Genomic DNA, 21,433 nt, shown 5'->3' with positions numbered 1-21,433 from the left:
GTGATTATATTTTAGCTACAATATCGGTAATTGCCAGTAAACAAAAATGTGACAACATATGCTAAACTGCTTCCCCGAAACTGCTAGTCGTGTACCTTACAGACAACTGCTGATCGAGATACAAGGCAAATACATGTATTATTGATGAAAACTTCTTTATTGTATGTCAACACGTTTCTGGGCTATTCCTCGCCCCTTTGTCGGGTGGATTTACGGAATTTTAGAAATTACTGAACTATATTTTCTCAAAAATATTACTCTGATAGTTGAAAAATCTGTCAGCCTCTAGGACCTGCAGAAAACAAAAGCTGTTGGTCAGAATGGTTTTCAGTCGGACCGACGTTAATTTCAAACGCTGATTATCTCCCCGTCCGCCCAACGCTTTCTGAAGTTCTAAAGCCATGGCAAATCTAGTGTTTCTCAGGTTCTGAATCTCCCATGTCGCAGGGTTTCGTGGTTCTAGAGAGGCATTTAGAAGTAGGCATTGAAGTTTAACAAAGACAATAATGATATGGACGACAACTTCTAGTTTGTGTGGCAGACGCAACTTTGTACATAGGGATTTTATTATTTTAATGTTTTCTATTCATTATCTGTATATCTGTAGGCTTCTTAATAGGTTATGTGTCCCTCAAGCCCTTAACAAACCCAAGCCATGACGTTTATAGCTACTAGTAAAAAGCATTGCACAGTTACAATTAATGTCACAACGTTTCTGGGCGAACCGAATAGTGAAGATCCGGGTAGGTAAACCCAAGTACAAAATATTGCACTTTTGATTTGCGATTATACGCTTATAAATTTGTTGATTTGTTTTTTCCTTATCAGCAATGCATTTTTAAGTATCATGAATAAGTGATAACTGTGTTTTAATTATGTTTGATGTTTTGGTTTCATGTGACCTTTAACCTATTCAGACAATGAAACAGACACCAAAAACACCTGGATACACTGAATTCCAATTCCTTGTTTCATAAGAAAATGGTATTTACAACCGAATTTTATTTTTAAACTTTATAATACTGTATTTTTATATTATATATCGAGGTTTAGGCAGCACATCTTACATGTCACACAACGTTTCAGATTCTGATACCTTTCGGAATGCACTTATCGAAACAAATCTTGAAAAATGCCAGTTCAACCTATAAAGTTGAAGAAACGCGATGAAAAAAAGCCCGCGAAATCGGAGTTCAAACGATTCACTAAATTTTCCCAGGTACAAACTCTTGTCAGTTTCAAGTCCTGCCTTGTACTTGGCCGAATGACAATTTCAAGCCACGTAGTAGATCACAATCTCTACTGATTTTTGATTGGATCGAACGCAGATTCAGAGAACATGTAATTACAAAACCCAACATCTCTATATACATTCTTTATGGATAACAACTTCTTCTAGTATATATGATTTTGTTTGACAATGGTAGATGAATCCATACTGAAACGACGCATCAAGTACAATAAAAAAGTTGTTATCCTTAAAAAATCTTACTTTCTTGTGAGTCGCCATACTTCTAAAATGCCCATCAAACAGAACATCTTTCTGAACACACTATGAGCCCTCAACGTATCAGCAAATGAACCAGCCAATCGGAAGCCGTCGTTATACCTGAGTGCACGTCCACCCGATATGACTGGGTTCGGTCTGCCGAGGGCTTCGTTTCCAGGGAAGTAAGCTCAAGCACAAAATATTGCACTTTTGAATCGCGATTGTATGCTTATTATTTTGTTTATTTGTTTTTTCACAAGCAGCAATGTATATGATATGTCATGAATATGTGGTAATTGTGTTTTAATTACATTTTTTGGGTTGCATGTGACCTTTAACTAAGGAATCACCGACTGCCCCTCCTTGATTAGGCCGTATAGTGATTTACAATGAATGTGGCTCACTGGTTACACCTGTTTTGCGTTTTTTGTGCTTATTAAGTGTAATTCTATAACGAACAATGCGATTGATATGCTATCTATTCCGCACCAGACCTCTGAACCTTTCTAGCGGCAGACTTTTTGAGATTTCCACGATTTCCAGGTTTCTGTTTGTCAGAGCTCGCTGTAAGACAGAGTACGCTGTACAATGTGTTTGCAAGGATTAGAAGGAGCGTAGCTTTGCAATATACAACTGCTTAGGCGGAGCAAATTATATTGATTTATATTAATGTATCAAGCTAAATGAATTTGTGAACAATAGGACAGAACCCAGTAAACAGGAAACGAAACTGTGTTGTAATCTGTGTTTTGACTTGTGCGCAGATCGATGCTTATGCTGTATATCACTGGAGTGTCTAGTCCAGACTCGCGATCGTTTATTGACTTAGTATATAACTGGAATAGCCCCCTACCCACCTTTCCTAAGCGTAACAAAGAATAAAGTGGTTCATGCACATATCTGAACCATACTTAGATCGCACTGCCGGGTCCTTTTGGTCTTGTCACAGTCTGATAAAATTCAGTTTAACCAGTGTTCAAGAAGAAAATGACTGTCCACAAAATAGACCAGGGCAGTCAAACGATTGCTACGTATATAAATCATATTGATGATAGCAAATCAGAAATCCGCTGTAAAATAATTCATTCAAAGTATAAGCAAAATTATGTGACCAAAACACATGCGTCGGCCGGGAATCGAACCCGGATCGACTGCTTGGAAGGCAACCATGCTAACCTTTACACCACCGACGCTCACATGCGTACATTGTGAACATTTGTAATCATAAACTACACTCTTTGAGATAACAGATAATCTGTAACCCTCTTACTCGCACCTGACTTCTATGTCGTGCTATAACGGAGGTACATCCTCACACCAGTTACCATTTGCATCGCGAGATATGCGATAAGCACCATACCGACACATATTCTTACAGTGAATCTGATTGGTCGCTTTTTGTAGTTCAACCAATCAAAGTGTTGGTTGTATCTTACTCTGTCCTCTGAAAGCGAATCTCAATGAGGAGTTGTGAACAAGGTGGCGGGGGCCAAAACAACGGGGGTATTCTCATCCAGAATAATTGGATTTCTTAGTCTGATTGTGGTAAATGACGCGATGTTTTCTCTACTCCATTGACGTTAGTGATAGCGACCATTTGATGTGTTAGCCCACGTGTCACATAGGATTTAATCGTTCGGCTGAGAAGTTGTTTACTTCCGGCAGGGATACTCTGCAGTAGGGATTGGTCACTCGCTGGCTTTCTTTACCATTTGTACTAATTAACGTGTGCCTCGTCATGTTCCAATGCACACAGTGACTTGGCTCGTTCCCAGTGCAACTTCAGTTGTGGTTAACCAGGGAGACTATATAGAGTATATACGTTGTAGATTTTCCCTGGTTTAACAGAACTTCAGCCGGTTTATTGTATCAGTGAGAATTTTACAATGAACGAATGAATTGTAGTAAGAATTAAGAGCAAGTATTATGTGAATGAATGACCAAAATAAAGAAAAAGAATAAAAAAAGAAGTACATATGTGAATGAATGAAAGAATAAATGATACACTGCGGCCTTCCCTCCCAAAACATGTTAGAGAACGCAAAAGTATCGCGAGAACACGTGTTAACATCAGCTGTCCTTTTAAAAAATCTACTTTGAAACATTTTTCTTTACATTGTTAATTTATTTAGATATCTTATTGGATGTGGGGAATTGAATGGACATTAACAAAATGTTAACTGACACTGTCACACTGCCATCAAAAATAAAGTGTAACACTATCACAAAGCGTTCTAAAACAACTTTCCAGTTTTGTCAAATAATAAGATCAACAAGAAAGAAAGGAGTTATGGAACTATAACCCTCAAGCATCAATGGCGAATCAGATCAGATCGGGCAATCTGTCATATTTTGCACACACCTCAAATACACCCTAACATTTTGTTTTAGATTATGGAACTATCACTATTACTTGCAAACACATTGCACCTGATAGTATATTCTCCTCATAAGAATCAAAGGTGTATGTGAAAGATGTTTTTGAAGTAATAACTTGAAACACTCAAACAACAATTTCAATGGTGGATCAGAACAGACCGGCGATATGTCACATTTTTCACACACCTCAAATACACCCTAACATTTTTTTTTGTAAATTATGAAACTATCACTATTACTTGCAAACACATTTCACCTGATAGTATATTCCCCTCATATGAATTAAAGGTGTATGTGAAAGATGTTTTTGAGGAAGTAACTAGGAATACTCAAACAATGGAGTTTTGCATTTCAGTGGTGAAATGTCATATCTTTCACACACCTCGGTTACACCCTAACAATTTTTTAAGTCATAAAACTGTCACTATTACTTGCAAATACCTTTCAACTAAAGGTATGTTCTCCTTCTAAAAATTAAACGAATGTGTGAAAGAAGCTTTTATCAGCACAATTTAGTCTATCTTCGCGGTGAATCGAGAATAGAAGCCAGTGAGCGATAACTTACCGACTTGACAGTTTACTACAAATCTACTGTCCTAATACGGACACTAATACCAATTATTTGACTTCAACTGAAGTGACAAAATAGTTTACCTTTCTTCTACATGTTGGATTTCAGTTGTTATAACAATCAGTGAACTTAATCAGCTGTTGAAAATAAACCGGGCTCAATCTTAAAAACTACGCTGCCACCATATTGGCTACACTGGTTACGTAACGACCCGAGACATACGTTCAGCGGCTTTTCGAGGAGTTTCTTCTCCCCCTCTATATATGCTCCCTGCTTCCGCGCATATGTCCTAACTTCGTCCAAGAATGGATGGTAAAACTATTAAAAGCTTTAAATGGAAATAAAATCAGCATTAAAGTGATATGCAAGGTACTTTACAGAGGTTAACGGAGTATAAATTGTGCAGTTTTTTTAACGATCAAAGCTACAGAAGCGTTTGTCAGACTGAAAGCGACCTGAACCGAGCCGGGCCGCCATTGTTAGTGTCACACCTTTCTATATCTTGTGTATTTAGGTCATACTTCCAAATATATATCAGAGTCAAGTGCCTATGGACTAAACAATCCAGTGATTGACATCCTGAGCACCAGCCTAAACTATTGGGAGACAAAGACATGCATTTCTCAAGGGGCACTGATGCGGAGCAAATAATCTTTCTCACCAATGGTCTAATTACGAAACCAAACTGCAAATTGGTCAGCGCCCGCTCTCTCGACCGTGACGGACAAAGGGACTGGGCTCCTGTCCATATTAGCAGAATTCCTTCACCTAAACAGTCAGGAGGCCAGATGCCTATCATATGCCATTATTTAAAAATATCCATGGTTTTCCTTGCCTGATCGTAACAAAATATCCCAGCAGTGGATTTTTTTTCGGATGCTTGTATGGTATAGTGACTGATCCAATTTGATCCTATTTCTGTGTTTTGAGCCTCAATATTTAATCATGTTGCATGAAAATATGATGTCTACAGGCACATAGCAAGATATTTGTTTCAGTCCGAAAGATTGCAAAGCTTTATATTTAGGTAGCTTTGAGTGTTGGTTCAGCTGTCATAGCAAATATCATACGTAAATTTTGGTAGCTGTGGTAGCTACCCAGGTTTATTATTTATGATAATAAAAACACACAGTTGATTTATCTGAATTCGTAAACTATAAAGGATGACTTTGCCTTAGGTAGAGAAATCTGAAAATGTTCTTACGTGGAAAAAATGCTTATTACACCTATTTACCCAAGTACACAGCAAATGCCTGTATGTATCCCTTATGTAACGAAGTTCCGTTGGTATCCTTAAAACAGTTTCGGCCCCTAAGGGTTTTCAGGCTGCATGCGACACAGAGATTACATCTTCCTTGCTGTAACTCACGTTTGATGGTGTAAACCTACACGTGTTATTTGTCATCATTCTCTGGATGGTCATTTAATGAATTTATGACAGGAATAATTAGTAGTAACACCACTTCGGTTGCTCAACAAAGGTTCCCAATACTCAACATTATAAATTAAGGTCTGTAGAGGCAAATGTATTGTATGTTATGTGATATGTAAGTGATGCAAGAGAGTTTATCAGCTAAGTTGCAAAAACAAACATCGATCAAAGGATTAACCGATGACACACTGATTGATTAATTACTTTTATCTTCTACAGCGGATTTGTCAAAAGACAGTGTGTGTAGATGTACTAGTCTGTACTGACTACATCCTGTCGTAAAGCGCGAGTGTAAAAACAACATCCTCCCTTCTAAGAATTAACCACCATTACATTGATTGCTCATTATTGGTTAATTAAATTACTTAGAATGGTGGACGTCATACAATTAGTTGCCATGTGTGCTATCTTGGTGACCAGTGAGAGGTTTATCAGTTTTTCACCTATGTGGAAGATGTGAAACGATGTGTTACTTTTTCGCAAATAAGACTGTTGTAAGAAACAGGACACAGACCAGGATTATTTACCAGCTTGGAATATCATACTTTTATGTGGATATTGATGGATGCATTCCTGAACAAGGTAGAAGCCTGACATTGTTGCTATAAAATTAGTTTGTTTTACATTCATTATTTGCATTTTGTTTTAATTTATTTATTGTAGCATTCAGCAGAATCTATATGACTCTAGATCGCGTATGTGTGAAATAGGATCCACATTGGCAAGCTATACAATGTATAAATGTTGCTGTCATGTTAGAAATTTATTTATAAGTATAAGCAGACCTTGTGTTCTTTTGTTAATTTTCAAAATCATACAAATATGACAATAAACTAATTAGGGTTATGAGACAAAATATAGAGACGTACATTGGCTTTGTTATTTTTCTGCCTTGATAGTTTTTTACCATTTCTACCACTGGCAGATGATTAAAGGTCACATGCAACGTAAAACACAACTTTGCAGATTCTGGTACCTTTCGGTATGCACTTACCAAAACAAATCATAAAAAATGCCAATTCAACCTATAAAGTTGATAAAAACGCGATGAAAGAAAAGCCCGCGAAATCGGAGTTCAAACGTTTCACTAAATTCCCCCCAGCGCTGGGGGGAAAACTGGTTTCAACGGCTGTGCTGCGCTGCCTCCATAACGCATGTGCAGTGAATAGGTTCGAGGAGCTTGAAACACTATGCATGCCCAGCGTCTGAGGTCGTGAGCAGTAGTCTAATCTTGGTTGTGTACACAAACAAGTAAATAATCTACTCGTTACGTAAAACAACTTGTTGATTGTAGTAAACAGTCTCTGTCACAGAGAAAGCTCAGTGTCTGGTTTATTCACACCTAAATGTCTGTCTGCTAAAGACAACATGCAATACACAGCTTCAATCATTGACCACGTGCAATTTGAACCTAACACCTATCAGACTATACGACATAAAGAAAATAAGTTGATTTACGACTCGTGCACCCGAGTCCCGTGTCTGCCACATTATGTAATTAGGCACGTGTGATACACATGGCATGTTTTTATGTCTGTGGGTTGAAAACAAACTACATTCATTTTTTTTTCGGATGACTGGATCTGACGGAAACTGGTGCAAACTCTTGTCAGTTTCAAGTCCTGCTTTGTACTTGGACGAATGACAGATTCCAGCCACACAGTAGTTTACCATCCTTACTGACATGATTTTTTATTTGATCGAGCGCAAATTCAGAGAACATGTATTTTCCAAACCCAACATCTCTATATACATTCTTCATGGATAACGACTTCTTTTCGTGTATATGATTTTATTTGACAACAGTATATGAATCCATACTGAAACGACGCATCAAGTACACAAAAAGAAGTTGTTATCCATAAAGAATCTTACTTTCTTGTGACTGGCTATACTTCTAAAATGCCCATCAAACAGATCATCTTTCTGTACACACAACGAACCCTCAGCATATCAGCAAATGAAACAACCAATCGGAAGCCGTTGTTACACTTGAGTGCATATCCACCCGCTATGACTGGGTTCGGTCTCCCGAGGGCTTCGTTTCGGGGGAAGTAAGCCCAAGTGCAAAATATCGCACTTTTGAATCGCGATTGTACGCTTATAATTGTGTTATTTGTTTTTTTAAAAGCAGCAATGTATATTGTATGTCATGAATAAGTGATAAATCTGTTTTAATTATGTTTGATTTTTTGGTTGCATGTGACCTTTAACCTTCAGAGTGTTTCATTTGTTTTCATATTACATTTGTAATGAAGTAAAAATGACTTCACCTTAGTGATCTGTTTTTAATTAAACTATCAGTTGCGCATACAGACTGTGCAGCAGAGGTCACGAACCAGTCACGAATTCTGGGATATCATCCGGGTACTCACGGGAGAAAAACAATAACAAACATCTACACCAGTCCACAGAAATTGCTCCGCATCAGTGCCCCTTTAAAGTGACCTCCTGTGACAAGCGTTATGGTCTGTTGCAACAAACATCTTTTGCTGAGAACCAATATTACTTTCTGGCAATAAGACCAATAGAAAGAAAACAATTTTATGGATTTTTGTTAATATTTATTGCATTATATACAGTCTAAAAAATGTAAAACATACCTTTGGATACAGAAAGTATGAACTTCCAGTTTTGAAGAAAAACTCATTTCTCTGTACATCACTGACAGTTGCCACTTATTTTGACTCTTATGTTCTGGGGTAATTTGAATTACAATCAGTCCTCTAGGATGTGAAGAAGACTAAGAACATGGAAATCTCAAATAACACAAACCAATGCTGAGAAGTATACTAAGGCAAAACCACTTTTATTTCTTGTTTTACTTATTTTGTCCTCAGAAAACCTGGAGGCAGGAGCAAGAAAATAAAATTAACATCAAAGTAATTTTAAGTATTCAAAGTATTTTAACTTGGGATTATTTATGAAGTCTAGATGGGACCAAAAAACAGTCAAAATAAATTTTTTTTATGTTTACATTTTTGGCCATAAGCACGAGGATATTACTTTTTGACCTGGGAAATTGTGTATGGGAGATGCAGTCACATTACTGCTATGACTATCTTAGTCTGTATGGGAGATGCAGTCACATTACTGTTACGACTATCTTAGTCTGTATGGGAGATGCAGTCACATTACTGCTATGACTATCTTAGTCTGTATGGGAGATGCAGTCACATTACTGCTATGACTATCTTAGTCTGTATGGGAGATGCAGTCACATTACTGCTACGACTATCTTAGTCTGTATGGGAGATGCAGTCACATTACTGCTATGACTATCTTAGTCTGTGTATGGGAGATACAATCACATTACAGCTACGACTACCGGTATGTTAGTCTGTGTATGGGAGATACACAGTCACATTACCGCTATGACTATCTTAGTCTGTGTATGAGAGATACAATCACATTTGGGCTGAGGTAGCTTTGTGTAGTGTGTCCCAGGTATTGAACATATACATTGATGGTAATGTGAGAACATCATCCTTCCAGATTTTCAACTCCAGTGCTCTAGTGTGAATGGACAAGACTATATTAATGTTTATACTTGCATGTATTTTGTTTTAGTTTGCAACGGTACATACCTCATGTGATGTTGTGTTCCAGGTTGGTATTGGTGTGTACTGTATGCCTGGACTTGTTGGTGTTGTCTGTCGCGCTGTCAGCACCATGGCCGAGTCCTATGTTGCTGGATCCGCCTCCATGGCATTTGTGACTGTACCAGACATGGATGTTGCCAAGAAGCTTGCCCAGTAGGTGGTTACCAGCTGGCTTGGCTGTATGATGCCTCTCACTAGTCTCAGCAGTGTCTGAGTGTCAGACAGCACTGGTTGTTTATCATACTTGCGACCACTGGTTTGGATAGCCTCCATGAGATGCTTCTTATCTTCTGAATATCTATTTCTCTTCATATAGCTGGTATCAGATGGACAAATGTTATGTTATATATATGTTATGAAATGGTTATATGACATGTTATATATATGTTATTAAATGGTTATATGCCAGGTGGTATTGCTGTTATCAAACTGTTATGGTGCCATGTTATATGTGTGTTATGGCAGTGTACTTTGCTTATTGAGATAATGGGATAACACAGCGGTGAATGTGTTCACTCGCAGTGTCAAAGACTCATGTTCAGTTCTCTGCAGTATGGTGTGTGAAGCTCATTTCTCATGTCCCTCTGCCACTTTGTGCTGGAATATGTCTAAAAGTGGTGTAAAGTCATACTCACTCATACACTCACTCACTAATTGCGTCTCTTTGAACTCCATGTTTCAGTGGCATTGTGAAACAGAGGCTGGCTGCGTGTGTGAACATCCTCCCTGGCATCACCTCCGTGTAAGTGTCACATGTCACACCCTCCCCAACACCTCCAGCCAGCGCTTGGTGATATTACGTTACCATTGTTGGATAGTTCAAACATCAGATTTGATATAGACTGGGGTGGTGGTAGGGACTGGGGTGAAGGCAAGGATGGGGATGGAGACACCTATAGCCAGGGCATGGTGACATTACAAAGTCTTGTAGGGTGGTTCATTGGATTTGATAGGGATTAGGGTGGAGGTAGGGACAGGGGTGGAGAGAGGGTGTGACTGTCTTGGCGGTAGGGACTGGGATGGAGATAGGTATTGGTAGGTAATGGGGTGGAGATAGGGAGTGGGGTGGAGTTATGGAGTGGGTGGAGGTAGGGTCTGGGATGGAGGTCAGGAGTGATGTGGAGGTAGGGACTGGGGTGGAGGTAGGGAGTGAAGTGGAGGTAGGGAGTGAGGTGATGGTAGGGAGTGGGGTGGAGATAAGGGCTGGGGTTTAAGTACCAATGTACCTGACAATCAGACAATGCTATATTGGAGTTGTCAGTGGTTTTACAAAGCTATGCATATTAGAATCTGCATGAGTTGGAGCATCTTACCAGCTCCAGCCAGGAGTGCTGTGATGTTTTGTCTGTCTATTAGACTTGGGGATAATCTTGACTCATGCACTCACTCTGTTCTTCTGCAGGTATGAGTGGGAAGACAAAGTGGAAGAAGATCCGGAACTTCTGTTGGTATGGCAACCACATCTGTTTCTCCTGTCAGCCTCCTATGTTGTCTTGAAAATAACTATAAGAACAGACTATTTACTCGTGTGAAGGGAAGCCAGAATGTATCCTATGTAGCTATTAATGGAAGTTCCAATATTGTAAGAAACAAATTCATAGCTGCTTCCTACCAATGGATATCCAGTGGTCAAAGCTTGTCAGATCCCAACAGAATGATGTCTCTCAGAATCTGTAGAATGCACATGAACTTGTGCAAATCTAGAACGTGGCTAAGGAAGAAAGTTTTTATGGATGTCAACTAATTTTTCCTTATCCTGACTCATGCTAATTGCTTATCTCCTCTTCCCTGGCGAAGGTAGTGGAATACCTAAAATCCCTTGAAGTTCCTTTCTAAAAGAAGTGGACGTAAAATACACTCACCCACGTCTAGCCTCCCTTTCCCCGCGCCTAGGTCATGTGACCAGCCATGTTTGTCACTCTCTCCTTATCGCCCACGAGGGTGGCTGGTGTTACCTGGAGTCTCCACTACGGCGATAAGTTTTTCAATTATTTCAGTCCTTTCACTATATTTATGTCGTATGTGGTATTTGATTTATGTATATATATCACAATTTGTTTATTCGTGATTATTGTGTGTTGATATAGTATGTATTTTGTCAACCGAGACTTGATGAAGTCTCTGTTGATGAAGTCGTGTATACAGTGTAAATTACAACTGTCAGCGGTTGACCCGCGTTTAGTTTCACAAGTGTGTAAACCCTTATGTTCTTCCACTATTTGTTGTGAATTTTACAGAAATGTATCTGTTTCAGAGAATTATTGTATAAACTCGTTCTTTTCACAGGCAACGTCGACTTCCATTAGTCATGTCTAATCGGTTGACTACATCAGCTGCTGCTCCGTGTGAGCACTCAGCTAGATCTACACTCACTCACTCACTCACTCACTCCAGAGGATGAAGAGGAGGCATATGCATGCACCTGCTCAGGAAGATCGTCACTTATGTTGTGTGAGTGCAGTCACAGGTCTACTCGTCAGTGCAGAGTATCTTCATCAGTCTCCCTAGCTCCAGTCCGGACAGAGAGATCCACCTACGTCGAGTGAAAGCACTCACACCAGTGAGGATTCCCCCTCGCGTGAGTTCACTCGTCAACGCAGTAGGTCTTCATCACTCTCCCCAGTTCATCGAAGGCGCTGTCAACAATCATCTACCCCCTTAGCTATGGACTTTTATAGGAGGGATCCTCAACACGGAATGAATGTTGCACACTCATGGAGGGATCAAAATGGACATTATTGAGCGTCGTCATCTAATACTAATACTTAGCTAATACTTACACGATGAAGGATGACGACATTGATGCACTTATGTTCCCACCAATACCTCCGATATCTATGATTCCTGAGATGTTATCTACAGCATTTAAGTCGACACCCAAGTTTCAACAACATCATGTACCGTCATTCAATGTTTGTTGCTTCTCTCTTCATCATATGGAGCCCTTCGTCAGAGCACTGGACGCCAATGAAGCTTATAAATCATCAGTCCCGCCTGCAACAAATCTTACAAGGTAGACGACAAGAGACTTGCTCAGATTGACATAACAACGACACACATTTTTTTTTTTCGGATTAGTCGTCAACGAGACTCTCATCGCAAGGTTCAGCAAACCTGCCAACGAGGAAAAGAGAATGATCCTGTCAGCATTTGTCACTCAGTTGAGGGATCAGCAGTTCATGTCTGAACACCTTGCCTGAACTAGTGCGGGACTGAATCAACTTCATCGACAAGATTAATGAGGTAGCAAGGATGGTCACCCAAGACTCCAGAGAAGTCAGGATGATAAAGTCCATCGACACCTTGACAATGGTGCTCAAGCAGACAAGTCAGCGTTACATCAGCTGACATCATTCGGTCTGATTGGTCCTTGAGAGACAACACCCTGCATAGAATGTGATGTTATTGTCCCAGTGTCAGGAAGTCGTCTACGTTAAACATTCACACTTGCAACGATGGAAAGATGTTGATTACACACTAGATCAGCAGTTTACAGTGTCATTTGATTCTTCAGACGGCATAGAGGTCTATTAACAGCAGATCCAGCGTTGCCTATCAGGAGATCTGCAGCAATGAATGACAGTTTCTGATCAGACAGACAGCCAGCTATAAATAGACTCCCTTCGCATGACAACTTGCTCATAATGAGCAGGGTTGAGGATCTGAAGATGAAGAATGACGTATCTTCACAGCATACAAGCTCATCGTGACAGAAGTCAACTCAGTCTATGGTGGACTTCACTATCAGGCTACTAACTCAGCTCGGATGACTTGTGAATCTAAATTCCTTGGGATTGGATTCATCACTGCGTTGAAATATATTGCTGTCCCAGAGGTTCGATGGGAAATTCACTTGCACCCTTTATGATGACAAGTGGAAGCGGTTTGAGACATATACCAAGAAGAAAGGATTCAGACCGATGAAGACAACATATCCACAGATAGCAGAATATTTATGTCACCTACGATATTCCAGAGGTCTGACAGGCTCTACATTATCTACATACTTGGCAGCTGTCAGCTCAGTCATCACCATGGAAACGGGGGTGGGGACCTAACTGACTAAAGTATCCGAGCTACTTGCTATGTTGCACTCCTTCAGGTTGGAAGATCAACAACATAGATTTAGAGCTCCAGCATGGGATCTAAACATCGTACTGCAACATCTCACAAGTGATGCGTACAAGCCGCTTGATTGGACCTCACTTGAACTGCTAACTCAGAAGACGCTGTTTTTAGTTGCCTTGGCTACAGCTGCACGAATGTCAGAAATTCATGCTGTAGACTTCAACTGCATGAGTGTTGATGCAAGTCACCATCAGTCAGCTCATCTGGCTCTGCAATGGGATTTTCTTGCGAGAAATCAACTGCCAGGTCAGCCAGATTGACGATTCTACATACTGGCACTATCTTCAATCCCTGGACCCCAAATACTCAAGATTTATCATTATGTCCAGTCAGAGCATTGAAGATATACATCGCACGTACCAAAACTAGGAGGCAACGTTTCAAGCGTCTGTTTATTCCTATATCTACTGAGACACGGACTGCTTTTGGAAGTCAAACATGGTGTTTGCCAACCACTACCTACGAGATATAGCCAGGTAGGATGTCTCTGGCATTCATCAGTTTGGGCCACTTGTCGTTTCTCAGCAACTGACAGCTCTATGAAGGCGCTGAGTTCATTCACCTGTTTTATCGCGTGACTTGTGGAAGCTAGACACTCTGTGGAGTATAATGGTGGATAGTCCATGCACACGTCTTGAACAGACTATCATGAGTGATTATGACCCTGTACTTGTAATGAAGATACTCGTATATGAAAAAGTGTCGCAACTAGTCTTGATTACAATATCTCAACAATTAGTTGCATCAGAAACTAGCAGGATGCTAGTAATTTTGACAGCCAGCAGAATCCAGCATGGCCTGACCCACGGCTGTTTCCATCTGATTCTGTAAGCAATTAGCATGTGTCAGGATAAGGAATAATGTAATTTTCTGAATAAAATTGATGTTTCATACTTACCCTGACTCATGACAAAAGCCCTCCCAGCTGCCCCGCACAGACATGCTGAATTCCTATGTTCGTGTGTCGGGCGATATACAAGGAGAGAGTAACAAGCATGGCCGGTCACATGACCTAGGCGCGGGAAAAGGGAGGCTACACATGGATGAGTGTATTTTACGTCTGCTTCTTTTAGAAGGGAACTTCAAGGGATTTCAGGTGTTCCACTACCTTCGCCAGGGAAGAGGAGATAAGCAATTAGCATGAGCCAGGATAAGAATAAAATATCAATTTTACTCAGAAAATTACATTTTCCTTATGTGTATCACACCTAGAATTTTGCTGTTTGGATTAAAAGTGGTATAAGAAGTTTATTGTCATCTGTGTTTCAGACAGTCTATTATATGGGGGGCTGTAGTGTCAGTTTTTGTGTCAGGTTTCTGGTAGTGTCTAATCACAGACTCCAATTTTTCATTCCATTCCTTATTACCTATGTTACTCCCATTGAGAGTTGATCCAGTTACTCAGAGGGCTGACTTTCTGATAACACCTGATTATTGTGTTCACGGTTTTCTTTTGACAGTCATTTACCTACGATATGGATTCTTGTGCTAAGTGCGGTTTACATGTTTGTGTGTACCAATCCTATTACTGTTTGTTGTTGTTTATCACCTTTTTCCTGTTGAATTCAAATAATCAGACAACTTGCCATCTGGATGATTTTCAGATGGAGTCTTTGCAGGAAGGCGCCCTTTAGTTATTCGCACGGAGACAAAACACGCTTTTCTATGATGTGTAGTGTTGTTGTAGTAATGTTTATGTAAGGGCTTACCAGGTATTCACAGGGGATTAGCGTACAGGTGGCGACTTAATTTGTATGTGAACATAGTTTTGGGGTTGATCATGCAGACATCGATTTCGTGAACAATTTTTGCCAAACCTGTCCCTAGCTCTGTGAAGGACAGAGGGAGACACCTGTGGACAGCGAACAACACTTGTTATGGATTCGCCATTTTGTAACCATGCAATGGCTCTGACTCTGACGTGGGCGCTTAACAGTTTGCGCTGTGGCATGTAGAAGAAATTGTGAGGCTTTTATCCTGTCTGTAGATCTTTTAAAGAACGCGTTACCACCAGCTGCTTGGGAAGTCCGTCTTCCACATGCACCTGTTGTGTTTGGGAGTTTGATACTGACATGGCGATTATGTGTTTCAGAACCCTTGTTTTCACTGGTTTTGACAGTGTTTCAAACTAAACTCAACGACTATTGAATTAGTTGCTTTACTTCAAGCCCTAAGATGTTGATTAAAGTGCCCATTCCCCATACAAAAAGTTGCATTCACCATTGAAGTATAAATGACCAAACCACGTTTAAGTGAATATATGACTATCAAATTTTAGTGTGTTCCAATACTTTTTGTTTTTAGTATATATAATGTATTATAAACACTATGTCACATGTTGCCATCTTCTTAAATTCATTTAGCATGTTAGAAGATTAGAGCTGTGATGATATATCGTAGTGTTGATAATCGTGATACTTTATCGAATGACAATTATATCAATACTTTTTTTCGTATTGTGATACGTATGGTTGACCTCAAAATTGTTAATTGTAACTAGAAATTGACAGTTATGTCAGTATTTACACTGTTACTTGATATCAAAATATATGTTTCTAAAGAAAATAACTGAAGATAGCATATTGTGATGTGTATCGAATTGTATCATATCGTTCCAAGACATCACGATATGTATTATATCGTGAATTTTCTGTATTGTCACACCTCTATAGATGATACTTATTACATATTTTAATAATTAAGAAGAAAAGGACGGTGGAAGTGAACTTTGTACATATTTTAAGTGAAATCTATTATAAAATGATACAAATGATTAGCGTGTTAGATAAAGTTTCTAAATATTTTAAACATCTATGAATGATAAAGAGGGAAGGTATCGAAATATTTTATAAATACACATGTATGAATAAAATGAACATGAACGTCTTGTGGTTGTCACCTTGCTCTGGGTTCTTTAGGTTTAGGTTCTTGTATTAACTCCCGAACCCATTGTTGCAAATGTCCACACTTTTCACACAAAGGTGAAAATGAAAAACAGCCCCTGTTTATACACGCCCCAAAAAGTCGCCTTCCAGTGAGTGAACCTTTCAGATGTAACCCAAACTTTGGTGTAAATGGGGCTCGACTATTTATGTCTCAGGCGTATTCATGATCATCATATTGACTTGTTGTCCTTTGTTTCAGATGATCAAGACTCAGTCATCTAAAATTGATGAACTGTCGGCATATGTCAGGTAGGCACCTGCACCCGGTGGGTCAGTGTTCTGTCATGTGCCTGGGGTAGTGATGTGCCCTTGACAGTAAGGATCAACAACTCAGTTACCCTGACTGACAGTTACTGCTAAATCAGCTTTTGAGCCTGACTGTGTTAGGTCCGCTGTCAGTATTCAACAAAGTCTATGATGGTTAGACTAACATTATCCCTGTTGGCTAGTTACATGGTGCTCCCCGACTACATACACCAGTCCATCAGTCACATTCTTCAAACTTGATTACTTCACTACACCTTGTGGACATGAGCTGAAATAGAAATCAGACATTGTTATTGTGTTGCCCCTCAGACTGAGAGCCATACTTGATGTTCCAGGTCAAACCACCCATATGACTGTGCAGAGGTGATATCTTCAAAGGTAGGTGTCCCTTTCTTTGGTGCAGTGTTCATTCCAGTTGCCAAGTTCAGCCTTTATGTTGAGCTATAACTACTCCTCATGTCTGCCTGGAGAACCTTTTGTAGGAACATGGTGTAGCTATTACAAGGAATCCTGTGTCGAAATAGCAGAGACCTTGGAGAATCAGGTGCACCTGTTATAGCAAAGATAGCAAGTGTGAAAATGAAGATTTTTATGGATATGATGAAGGAGTAAGCATTACGAGGGTTGGCTGAAAAGTCCACGTTTGTAATTTATTTTTCTACATAGTCCCCTTCCAAGTTCACACACTTTTGCCAGCGATGCTGCAAGGCCCGAATCCCGGTCAGGAAGAAATCTTCAGCTACCCTAAAAAATCACAGCGGAAATGACGTCATCATTACTTGCAAAATGGCGACCGGCGAGTTCCTTTTTCATTTTGGGGAACAGGTGGAAGTCAGAAGGCGCCAAATCAGGTGAATAAGGAGGATGGTCAATGAGTTCAAAGCCACAATCGCGGATTGTTGACATGGCCACCACCGATTTGTGAACAGGCGCATTGTCTTGGTGGAAGAGGACACCTTTAGCGATCATCCCTCGACGTTTGGCTTTGATTGCTTCTCGCAACTGGTTCAGTAGATCAGCATAGTATCTGCCGTTGATAGTTTGACCTTTTTCAAGATAATCAATGAGCAGAATAGCCCTGGAATCCCAAAAGACTGATGCCATCACCTTCCCAGCTGAAGGAACAGACTTGGCTTTCTTCGGAGCTGGTGAATCAGGATGCTTCCACTGTTTTGACTGTAGTTTTGTTTCTGGTTGAAAGTGATGTATCCAGGTCTCATCCATGGTTACAAATCGTGCCACAAAATCATCGGGATCTGCTTCAAACGACGCAAATTGTCAAGGGACGTCTAGAACCTGACACGTTTCTGTTCTGCTGTCAAGAGCTTTGGCACCCATCTTGCAGAAACTTTAGTCATTCCTAATTCGTTGGTGATAATATGCTCAACCCTCTCACGAGAGATGCCCACTACACTAGCGATATGTCGAGTAGTCAATCGTCGATCATCCATCAACATATCGAGCACTCGCGTGATGTTTTCGGGAGTTGTTGCTGTTGAAGGCCTTCCTGAGCGTGGGTCATCATCAAGGCTTTGTCTGCCACGCTTAAATTCTGCAGCCCACTTCTTTACTGTGGAAAATGAAGGAGCATCATCCCCTAGAGTGGAGACCATGTCAGCATGTATCTGTGTTGGGGACATTCCTTTCTTTTGCAAGTACTTGATGACTGCCCTGTATTCAGTTTTGTCCATTTCTGATTTCAGAGGGTAGGTTTACCAAAAGAGCTGTAGTTGAGATAAAACTATTAGTATGTTTGTAGTTCTTGTGTCTATGATTCACTAAATGATTGTCCTCATTGGTGGCAAACACCTGTCTCTACCTGGTGGGGAAAAAACACTCAGGCTGAGAACGTTTCAGCCAACCCTCGTAACTCCGAAACGTTGTACTCTCATATGAAGAAGTGGATATCCATAAAAATCTTCATTCTTATGTATTTCACTTCTAAATGCCCTTCAACGACTTGATAGCAAGTGTATTTCAAATGGAGCACATATTTGCATTTTTCAGATTGACAATGGCAACCCACCATATCTGAAGTGGATCGCTGACACAGTTCAGAAAAGTCCCGTTAAGGAAAAGAAAGACAGCTGAATCTAATCTCTCACGGAGAAGAAAGAAGTGTATGTTTTGACCCTCCTGACAATACTTTTCTTATCTTCTGCTGGATCCAGCTCAGTATACTGGAAGCTGCTTTCTTGGAGAGTTCTTTCACCTTCATAAATGTCCTTGACAGCAGCAGTCCAGGCCCCTGTCTGTCATGTGGTGTGAGGAAACACAAGACATATATGGATGTATGGAAGGTCATGTGGTTGGGGATATTGCAGACAGCATGTGAACTGGCACTGGGCAAAGTAGTTATTTATTATGATAATATTCAGGCAGCCAGGTCATTCAGAACACCAGTAATGGGTTTGACATTGTATCCATGGGCAATGGAGTTATTTATTATGATAATATTCAGGCCAGCCAGGTCATTCAGAACACCAGTAATGGGTTTGACATTGTATCCATGGGCAATGGAGTTTGGAGTGAGAAGGAAACAAGTATTACTGATTGTTTTCTTGTTTGAAAATTTTGTTGCATGGAGGCTGTCATGACTGCACTGTGTTATGTCCTCTGTCAGTCCAGTCATGTCAAGCTGGTAGAGGATTGTTTTTGTTACAATAAACAGTAACATCACAAAACCAAACTTGTGATTGCTGTGTTGAAATATTATAATTTTTATCTCATAACGGTTAGCTTTGATTGCTTCTGATCTCAGTGTGCCAGTTAGAGTATGTAAGAGTGATGGGCTAGGTGAGGATATCTGCACCTTATTGATGGCTGAGGGTTAAAGGTAGGAATCAGGTCTCTCATCTTACCCATTCACACTGCCAGTGTCGCTTCCTGTGGAGACACCTCAGAAGGTTTTGATGATGTATTCTGTTTGACACAAAATTACATAAACCGAAAATCACTAATGCAAACTATTTAATAAGGATATTGTACATACAAACGATTCATTTTGATATTTTAACAGAATCTGCTTCTGACATACCGTTGGTTGTCAGGCCTAAGAAACCCCAACATTTTCCTTGTGTCAAAACATCCTCACAGTCTTTTGATTTAATTCAAACTTTAAAACTAGCAATTGTATGAAGAATAAAGCTGTTAAAAAATGAGCACTGCTTTGTCACCGTGTTATATACCCAAGCCATTGACACAGCTCTTACTTAGGAGACGATATGAGATATTTACCACTAACCAGTAGAAGTGGAACATTGGCTACAGAGTGAGCAGGATGCATGGAATTCAGCTGCAGGTGCAAAACTATATGAACTGACTTTGAATTGTTTATGTCAATATTGACACCACTGGAGATTAATTAGTGTCTGTAACCTGCAGAGAAGGATTTCATTATGAACATAAGGGGAGGTAATTGTGAAAAATATATGAATGAATTGCTAAAACTATACTAGCCATATAGCTGGTGATGTCACTTCCTACAGGATGCTAGGATCAGGTAAAGGACATTCATCTTTACAGAGTGGAGACAATACCCTGAAAAATGAAGAACCCCTCCACTCATTTGGAGAGCAACATGATAACTATGTTACTAGATATAGGTCATGAACTATAGGGGTCTTAACCCTTTTTTCTGTTCTACCAATACCAGAGAGCCTATAATTAAATGTCTCTCCGCTGGAGACTTTGGAAGGTGTTCTATGCTAACATGTGTCACTTCCCACTTTCAGAAGTTTGGTCATACAGAGGAACTTCATGACACCAACCTATCTATGCATTAGGTATAATACATAATAATTATTATTATTGGAATCTTATATAGTGCACATATCCACGAAACCAGTGCTTTTTCCAGGATCATTGGATGTCTGTCTCAATGGCACATCAATCTCAACACCCTTGGGAGTATACAACTGTAGTTGCCTCTAGAAGCACGGAGTTTATTGTGGATTTCTTGTCCTAACAGCTGGGTTCAGAGCGAAAGCTGTTGAAGTTGCTCTTTTGAGGACTTGATAAACAGGTGTATATGCATATTTGTTCCATCCATACTGGTGACTGTAAAATACAAGTTGGAAGCATTAATCATTAACACTAAGCATAGTAACAGGAGCGTTCATAAAGTCATTGAACCTTCATTGGGGTATTCCGGGGCCAAAGTGTCCACACTTCACAAATCTGGGTTCCAAAACACTTGTCTGTCCTGCTACTTGGAACCAAGGCACCCCCTCGCTTTGTAATTTTTGATGGCTCTCTTCACAAACGATTCTTTCACAGCTGATCCCCTCCTCTTGATCCTGGTCTTTGTGACGTTGAGAAAGACAACCGAATCGTCCACGACGTGTCTGAAACTGCAACATCACCTTTACTGCAGTGGGCATCTCGGATAGTAGGCAGCATCGTTGACGGCATATTGACCTGCAAGTTTCTCTAGTCTGAGTAACGAAGACACCATTTCTTGACTGACTTGAATGTGTGGATTGAGTTATAAGGTTAACACTGTATTCCCTTTACACTTACTGGACATTCAGGAACTTTCTCACTGATAGACGACATAACGTAACTCAAGGGACGCAGCTTTGTACAGACAATTACGGTGCCCCGGGAGACAAGATAACC

General features: G+C 40.1%; 2 protein-coding genes and 1 non-coding gene across 3 annotated transcripts in view; 1 reads left to right on the top strand and 2 right to left on the bottom strand.

Annotated features, from left to right (window-relative positions):
• Nucleotides 1–2,610: 2,610 nt before the first annotated feature.
• On the bottom strand, nt 2,611–2,682 carry Trnag-ucc (transfer RNA glycine (anticodon UCC)). Its single transcript has one exon. It is a non-coding gene; the product is annotated as a tRNA-Gly (tRNA).
• A 218-nt stretch (nt 2,683–2,900) lies between these two features.
• Nucleotides 2,901–19,979, top strand: LOC137273110 (protein CutA homolog). The gene is made up of 7 exons (XM_067805565.1): nt 2,901–3,034; nt 9,481–9,626; nt 10,156–10,215; nt 10,876–10,921; nt 16,746–16,795; nt 17,149–17,191; nt 18,821–19,979. The coding sequence occupies exons 2-7, from the start codon at nt 9,502–9,504 to the stop codon at nt 18,902–18,904; spliced, it is 408 nt and encodes a 135-aa protein (XP_067661666.1). The 5' UTR covers nt 2,901–3,034; nt 9,481–9,501; the 3' UTR covers nt 18,905–19,979.
• The window catches only part of LOC137273108 (complement C3-like), a 33,742-nt gene continuing 32,077 nt past the window's right edge, over nt 19,769–21,433 (bottom strand). Inside the window, exon 39 of the mRNA XM_067805564.1 lies at nt 19,769–21,165. Coding sequence (XP_067661665.1) covers nt 21,021–21,165 — 145 coding nt within the window. The 3' untranslated portion in view covers nt 19,769–21,020. The remainder of the gene's footprint in view (nt 21,166–21,433) is intronic.

This window comes from Haliotis asinina, chromosome 2, assembly GCF_037392515.1.
Source record: "Haliotis asinina isolate JCU_RB_2024 chromosome 2, JCU_Hal_asi_v2, whole genome shotgun sequence".
In the NCBI taxonomy this organism is placed as follows: Eukaryota; Metazoa; Mollusca; class Gastropoda; order Lepetellida; family Haliotidae; genus Haliotis; species Haliotis asinina.
The sequence above is the reverse complement of the archived record's forward strand: the minus strand, read 5'-3'. Positions and strand labels throughout refer to the sequence as shown.

Coding starts and splice junctions, on each gene's coding strand:
- LOC137273110 (XM_067805565.1), top strand. CDS start 9,502: ATGCCTGGACTTGTTGGTGTTGTCTGTCGCGCTGTCAGCACCATGGCC. Junction 9,627..10,155: donor GTTGCCAAGAAGCTTGCCCA/GTAGGTGGTTAC, acceptor TCCATGTTTCAG/TGGCATTGTGAAACAGAGGC. Junction 17,192..18,820: donor CAGAGGTGATATCTTCAAAG/GTAGGTGTCCCT, acceptor TGCATTTTTCAG/ATTGACAATGGCAACCCACC.